Here is an 8,080-nt window from a genome sequence, read left to right on the forward strand (position 1 = left end):
TGCACATGTGTGCACATGCACATGCATGGCATGCATGCATTGAAGTACAGGTGCATATGGAGGCCGGAAGAGTATGATCACCTTTGATTTTGAGGTGAAGGCAGTTGTGAACTGCCTAATGTGGGTGCTGGAATCAGAACATGGGTTCTGTGTGAGAGCAGTATGCACTCTTTACCACTGAACAGCTCCACAGATCCTAGACAGTGTATCCTAAGCTTGCATCAGTTACAGAACATAAAGTAGGATGACGTGTGACTGTAGAAAGCAACGAAACACCCCTCTTTTTAGCATTGTCCACTAAACTCTGAGCCTCTTCTCCGAGAGCATTCGGATGATGCCACGGCGAATCTCCTTGGTCTTAATGCTGTAGACAATGGGATTGACGACAGGGGGCAAGAAAAGATAAGCATTGGCCATTATGGTTTGTAGCAGAGGAGATGCATGATGTGCAAAGCGATGTACCATAGACAAGCCAATCATAGGTACATAATAAGCAAGCACAGCACAGACGTGGGAGCCACATGTGTTCAGGGCTTTCTTCCTCCCTTCTCCTGTGGCAATGCCCAGTACAGTGTGGAGTATAAGCCCATAGGACACCACAATGAGCAATGAATCTAGCCCAAAAGTGGAGGTAACAATGAAAAGTCCATAGATATTGTTGATAGAAATGTCTCCACAAGGTAAATGGATAAGGTTGGGGTGGAGGCAATAGGAGTGAGAGAGGGCATTATGGCCACAGAAAGGAAGTCTCTGTAACAGTATAGGCAATGGAGCCATTAGTATAACACTTTTCAGTCCAATGATAGCTCCTGTGCCAAAGATGCATGGTGGTGTCAAGATAGTTGTATAACGTAGTGGACTGTAGATAGCCACAAAGCGGTCCACACACATGGCTAACAACACAGCTGACTCCATAATGGAGAAAGAATGGATGAAAAACATTTGGAGAAGGCATGCTTCAAAGGTAATCTCAGAAGCATCAAAAAGGAAGACTCCTAGCACCGTTGGTAAAGTGGAGGCTGAGACACCAACCTCAGCCAGTGCCAGCATGGCAAGAAAGAGATACATGGGCTGATGCAGGGAAGCATCTGTTCTGATGACATGAAGAATGGTACCATTCCCAAGGAAGATGATGGTGTACATCAGGCAGAAAGGGATGGATATCCAGATGTGCTTTGTCTCCAGCCCTGGGATGCCAACCAAAATGAACGTTGTAGGTAAGAACCCCAAAGAGCTATTGGAATTCTTCATGTTGACATCTAATCCCGGGTGGGTGGCAGTGTCACCTCAAAGGTCAGAAACAAGCTAGTGAGGCTGCATTATGTTGAAAAAAAATTCATTGGGCATCAAGGAAAGAGAAGAAAACAAACTTTCATTCATGTGACCAAAGAACTCGTTTTTGACAACCTACATATGATTCCCATTAAGATATTTTCATTGTGAAGGATTTTCTGTTTCTGTCTTGAAGAAGTTATAGAAGAAAGAAAAGCATCCATCCAAACTGCAGTGGACCTTAGATCAGCTAAGAGGTAAATGACTATCTTGTCCTAGTGTGGACTCTCCTAGCTGTAGAAAGCTACTAGGGAAATAAACCTATACACAAATCCAGAATAAGGTACCAACTAATGTTTTTAATAGACAGACAGAAGTTATTGATAAATATATAAGCACAACACAACAGCTTTAAAATTCCTAATAAGCCCATAGTGAGTAACTGAGGACCAAGGCAAGGCTGAAATCTTGACCATGAATGCAGCCTGGAACAGATTGCTAGAAGGACTGTGTGCAAAGAACCAGATGACGGAGAATGAGTCAGACCAGGTTGGCTGTTTTCTAAAAGACTTCATGGTCCCTGAAATACTGTGATGAGCACCCCCAGAATCTTTTGACTTATAATCTTAAAAAACTCCTAATCTTACTCATGAGGATTTCTTTGTCTTAGACATATCTCTGACCTCAAACAGCTGCAATATTAAAAACCTAACCATTCAATAAATGCTTTCTTGTCAGAAGATTAAAAAACCATCTTCCTAGAATGAGCAGAGTATTGTCTTGGCCAGCACAGGAATACAAAAGCATCCTGGACGATGAATATAGGAAGGACTTCTCATGCTACCATGAGAAGTCTTATATCATGAATCAATGCACCCCAGTGCACATCCTCCCACCCACACACCCTGCTTGCCTATCCACACAGGCCCAAGCCCAACGTTCAAATACTCTGGTACAAATTCTTTTACAGTCACTGCAATGGATAGAACTCACTATTCCACATTGGAAATTATTATGTTCTCTCTGCCTTGCTGACCTATTCACAATTAGCATTTCTCTCTACCAATCCCATATATGATGGAGGAAGCAGAGAGTCCTGGACTTACTCAGGAAATCTCTGCAACCTTTAGCCATAAGATATAGAGATCACATGTACTTCTCATTCTCATCCTGCTCAGACATGGTCATTAAGGATCCTGAAGTCTTCCTTGCAGTTACATCCTAGGATGGAAAAGTTCAGGACACTATGAAAGTATCCTAGAAAGGGAATTTGATTTACTTTGAAAAGCCAGGGGAAATTTTACTTAGGAAGTATCATTTCATCTTAGACAGGAGGCTCAGCAGAAAGATTTTAGGTTAAATGGAGAAGTTAGGTGGATCCTGCAAGGGTTGTCCAACTTGCTGCCTGAGGGATGCATGAAGCTGACAGTAGCTCTGAATGTGAACCAACACGAAATCATAAACCCACTTAAAATACTCTGAAATTTTCCTCGTAAGTTAATTTTGCAGTTTTTAATTGTGAACTTTGTAGTTGATGACATTGTGTGTAATGTCAAAAGTTGAACATACCTGACAGGAAAAAATATATAACTGCTGCAGTCAGTGTGTAACAGAGTGTTTTCCCAAACACTGAATTAAGCCATTGAGAAAATAAAAATTGTGGATACACTCAGATATTAAAACCATGGTCTATATAAGCTTTTATGGAAATATCAAAGACAGTAATGAAAAAGCACCTCTCTCATTTCCCTCCTGCGCAAACTCTGTTGCAGTTTAACTCCGTAGATAGTAGATTTGGGAAAGGTCTGTATGGTGGGTTGTGGGGCAAGTTAAGTTGGAGAGGGTCCAGAGCAAATTAATGACCTCAGAGACAAGGATCACACATAACAGAGTGTGTTAAAATACAAATTTCCATGTTCAGCTTCTTTAGAGGATTTCAATCTCCCTGACTAAATAGCTCCTTCTCATAACTTGCTTAAGTGACTCCTTGATCCTTCTGAACCCATATCTCTCTTGGCACACCTCAAGAGACTTGACTGTAAAGAGACCAATCCTGGGAACAAGAGACCCTCTTTCCTTATTCATAAGCCCTTTGTTCTCTGTTGGTTTTGTTTTCTATTGCTCTTGTGTGTTTGCTTTTCTCTCATCGCTGCTTTCCATATCCACAGTCATGTGGGGGCAGATGTTCTTGTAAGAGATTTTAACACAGTTTTCTCTTGTGTTTAGGATGTGTTACAAAAGTTGGGAGGTGATTAAAGGTCATTTAGCTGTGAAGATTGAAGATATATAGCACAGAAGAGAATATGGAAACTTTCATTAGAAAGAAGAGGATGTTATGCACTGAAGTCTACAGTCCTGGAACTGCACTGAGTGGGAACTAACTCCTAAGCTACATGCATCTTCACCTGATGTCTGTAACTTGTTTCCTTACTGGTAAAGACAGCAGTGTGCTATCTGTCTCCTACAGGCTCTGAGCTTTTAACAACAAGTACCGGTTAGAATTTGTTGCCCACACTCTCCTCTTAAAGGCATTCTCTGAAGGATCAAGTTAATTTATTCACAGTTTCTAATTAAACTGCCTCAGCGATACCCTCATAGCACCTGTTAAGGAAACAAGAAAACAACAAGTTCCTATTAATATATCAGCCTCTGAAAAGATGCATGGCTTGCATGGGAAACCACAAGTGATCCATCAGAAAACTATTTCTAGAAATTATGACTTCTGATACTGTTTTGTTAACTTGCCATTTTTTCCGCCTTAGGAAATGCTTCCCCTCATTCTACCTCACATTTTCAAGAAACTAGAAAGGCATGCCTATTAGCAAGAAGAAATTTGCAGAGCTTTGACCTGGGATGGAGGTGGGACTCTCTTTGAAGCTGCTTTAAGATGTAGGGCTGGGAGACGACCTTGAGCACTCACCACGCAACATCTGTTTGGACCAAGGACACTCACTTTGGCAAGTCCTTCACCCATGCCATCCTTATCTTCATAAATTTGTGGCTAGAATGATGTCTTTCATCCTTTTAAAGTTAATCAAAATCTCCAGGAGTGGAGAAATAGAGACAGAGTTAGGTTCCCTTAGGAGCAATTAACAAAGTAATTATACAGCTTTCTTAATATTAGATGTCTCTAAGGAAACTAAACATGTATATGAAAGTGAATGTGGATATATTCATCTTCTATGATAATTAAATAAATAATATATAAAATTACTTAGAACATTTTACATCCTTACAATGTAAAATTAAAACAAACACTTGGAAATATTGTTATCTGAAAATAGTCATATAGAAATTAAAGTTGAAAAAAATTACAAAAAGTTAAGCAAAACAAGGGACAGTGGGATGATGAGAAGAGCTTAGCCAAATAGACAATTTTGCAGTTAAATAGGAAGAACAAATTCTGGTCTTCTATTATTGCATAATAGGGTACTATGGTTGCCAGTAATACATTGCATTGTCTCTTCTAAAATGGAAATAAAGATTATCTTGAATACTATCACCACACAGAAATGCTAACAATCTAAAGGATGGATATGCTACATTATCTTGACCGAGGAGGACATGTGAATACACATGCCATTTGCTCTGCTTCGTTCTCTCAGTGTGTATCTGCAATCAATTTTTTCGGTGTCCTTTAAAATAGTAATTTAATTTAATTTCTTGAAAATTTTACTCATTTATATAACACATCTTTTTGTTTTTTATTGAGAAAAGAAAAAAAAAGTTTCAGCCTCCTCCCAGCCTCCCATTTCCCTCCCCCTCCTCCCACCTTCTCCCCCTTCCCCCAATCCTCTCCCCCTCCTTCTCCAGTCCAAAGAGCAGTCAGGGCTCCCTGCCCTGTGGAAAGTCCAAGGTCCTCCCCCCTCCGTCCATGTCTAGGAAGGTGAACATCCAAACTGGCTAGGCTCCTACAAAGCCAGAAGATGAAGTAGGATCAAAACCCCGTGCCATTGTCCTTGGCTTCTCATCAACCCTCATTGTTCACCCTGTTCAGAGAGTCCGGTTTTATCCCATGCTTTTTCAGTCATAGTCCAGCTGGCCATGGTGAGCTCCCAATAGATCAGCCACACTGTCTCAGTGGGTGGGTGCACCCCTCGTGGTCCTGACTTCCTTGCTCATCTTCTCCCTCCTTCCGCTCCTCATTGGGACCTTGGGAGCTCAGTCCAGTGCTTCAGTGTGGGTCTCTGTCTCTGTCTCTATCTCCATCCATCACCAGATAAAGGTTCTATGGTGATACGCAAGATATTCGTCAGTATTGCTATGGGATAGGGTCGTTTCAGGTTCCCTATCCTCATCTGCCCAAGGAACTAACTGGGGACATCGCCTTGGGCTCCTGCGAGCCACTCTAGGTTCAAGTCTCTTGCCAGCCCTAAGGTGGCTTCCTTAACTAAGAATTGTGGTTCCGTGCTCCCCTATCCAGCCTTCCTTTATCCCAATCATCCTGTTTCCCCAAGTTCCCCCCATCCTCCCCTTCTCACTTTTCTCTCCCCATCTCCCCTTACCCCCAACCCACCCCACCCCAGAGATCCCACTTTTCTCCCCTGCAATTTTGTCTACTTCCCATAGGCAAGAGGATAACTATATGTTTTTCCTTGGGTTCACCTTCTTCTTTTGCTTCTTTAGGTTCAACAATTGTAGATTCCGTGACCCTTATTTAAGGCTAGAAGCCAATTATGAGTGAGTACATCCCATGTTCATCTTTTTGGGTCTGGGTTACCTCACTCAGGATAGTGTTTTCTATTTCCACCCATTTGCATGCAAAATTTGAGAAGTCATTGTTTTTTTACTGCAGCTTAGTAGTTTACTGTGTATATATTTCACACATTCTTCATCCATTCTTCCCTTGAAGGACATCTAGGTTGTTTCCAGGATCTGGCTATTACAAATAATACTGCTATGAACATAGTTGAACAAAAGCTTTTGTCATATGATCGGGCATCTCTTGGGTATATTTCCAAGAGTCTAGGTTCAAGTCTCTTGCCAGGCTGGGTCCAGGGGTAGGTTGATCCCGAATTTCCTGAGAAACCGAAACACTGTTTTCCAAAGTGGTTGCACAAGATTGCATTCCCACCAGCAATGGATGAGGGTACCCCTTCCTCCACAGCCTCTCCAGCAAAGGCTATCATTGGTGTTTTTGATTTTATCCATTCTGACAGGTGTAAGATGATATCTCAAAGTTGTTTTGATTTGCATTTCCCTGATTGCTAAGGAAGTTGAGCATGACCTTAAGTGTCTTTTGGCCATTTGAACTTCTTCTGTTGAGAATTCTCTGTTCAGGTCAGTGCCCCATTTTTTAATTGGGTTAATTAGCATTTTAAAGTCTAGTTTCTTTTTCCCCCCTTTTTCCCCATTTTTTTTATTGAGAAAAGGAGAAAAAAAAACAAGTTTCCACCTCCTCCCAGCCTCCCATTTTCCTCCCCCTCCTCCCACCCTTCTCCCCCTCCTCCCACTCTTCTCCCCCTCCCCGAGAGGTGCACCCACCCACTGAGACAGTGGAGCTGATCTATTGGGAGCTCACCAAGGCCAGCTGGACTGTGACTGAAAAAGCATGGGATAAAACTGGACTCTCTGAGCATGGCGAACAATGAGGGCTGATGAGAAGCCAAGGACAATGGCACGGGGTTTTGAACCTACGTAATGTGCTGGCTTTGTGGGAGCCTAGCCAGTTTGGATGTTCACCTTCCTAGGAATGGACGGAGAGGGGAGGACTGAGGACTTACCCCAGGGTAAAGTCTAGTTTCTTGAGTTCTCTATATATTTTGGAGATCAGACCTTTGTTGGTTGCGGGGTTGGTGAAGATCTTCTCCCTGTCAGTACGTTACCTTTTTGTCTTAGTGACAGTGTCCTTTGCTTTACAGAAGCTTCTCAGTTTCAGTAGGTCCCATTTATTCAATGTCTGTAGACCCTTAATGTCTGTAGACCCTTAATGTCTGTGCTGCTGGGGTTATACCTAGGAAGCAATCTCCTGTGCCCATCTGTTGTAGGGTACTTCCCACTTTCTCTTCTATCAGGTTCAGTGTGTTCAGACTGTTATGGAGGTCTTTAATCCATTTGGACTTGAGTATGTGCATGGTGATAGATATGGGTCTATTTTCATTCTTCTACAGGTTGACATCCAGTTGTACCAGCACCATTTGTTGAAGATGCTTTCTTTCTTCCATTGTATACTTTTAGCTCCTTTATCGAAAATGAGGTGTTCATAGGTTTGTGGGTTAAAATCCGGGTCTTATATACAATTCCATTGGTCAACTTCTCTGTTTTTATGCCAGTACCACACTGTTTTCATTACTGTAGCTCTGTAATAGAGTTTGAAGTCAGGGATGGTAATGCCTCCAGAAGATCCTTTATTGTATAGGATTGTTTTGGCTATCTTGGGTGTTTTGTTTTTCTATATAAAGTTAATTATTGTCCTCTCAAGATCTGTGAAGAATTTTGATGGGACCTTGATGGGGATTGCATTGAATCTATAAATTGCCTTTGGTAGAATTGCCATTTTTACTATGTTGATCCTCCCAATCCAAGAGCAAGGGAGGTCCTTCCATTTTCTGGTATCCTCTTCAATTTCTTTCTTCAATGCCTTAAAGTTCTTGTCAAATAGATCTTTCACTTCCTTGGTTAGAGTTACCCCAAGATATTTTATGCTGTTTGTGGCTATCGTGAAAGGTGAAGCTTCACTGATTTCCCTCTCTGCTTCCATATCCTTTGTGTATAAGAGGGCAACTAATTTTTTGGAGTTGATCTTGTATCCTGCCACATTACTAAAGCTGTTTATCAGCTGTAAAAGTCTTTGGTGGAGTTTTGTGGG

At 41.7% G+C, this 8,080-nt stretch overlaps 1 protein-coding gene across 1 annotated transcript; it reads right to left on the reverse strand.

Moving 5' to 3' along the window:
- Positions 1-297: 297 nt before the first annotated feature.
- Positions 298-1,251, reverse strand: LOC121458086 (olfactory receptor 51J1). The gene has a single exon (XM_041667211.1). It carries the CDS (start codon positions 1,249-1,251, stop codon positions 298-300), a length of 954 nt encoding a protein of 317 aa, XP_041523145.1.
- Positions 1,252-8,080: the final 6,829 nt, after the last annotated feature.

This window comes from Microtus oregoni, unplaced genomic scaffold, assembly GCF_018167655.1.
Source record: "Microtus oregoni isolate MIOR12 unplaced genomic scaffold, Mior012 000016F_ref0000370, whole genome shotgun sequence".
NCBI classification, from domain to species: Eukaryota; Metazoa; Chordata; class Mammalia; order Rodentia; family Cricetidae; genus Microtus; species Microtus oregoni.

What these genes read in the sequence shown, in the direction of transcription:
- LOC121458086 (XM_041667211.1), bottom strand. Translation starts at nt 1,251, where the DNA reads ATGAAGAATTCCAATAGCTCTTTGGGGTTCTTACCTACAACGTTCATT.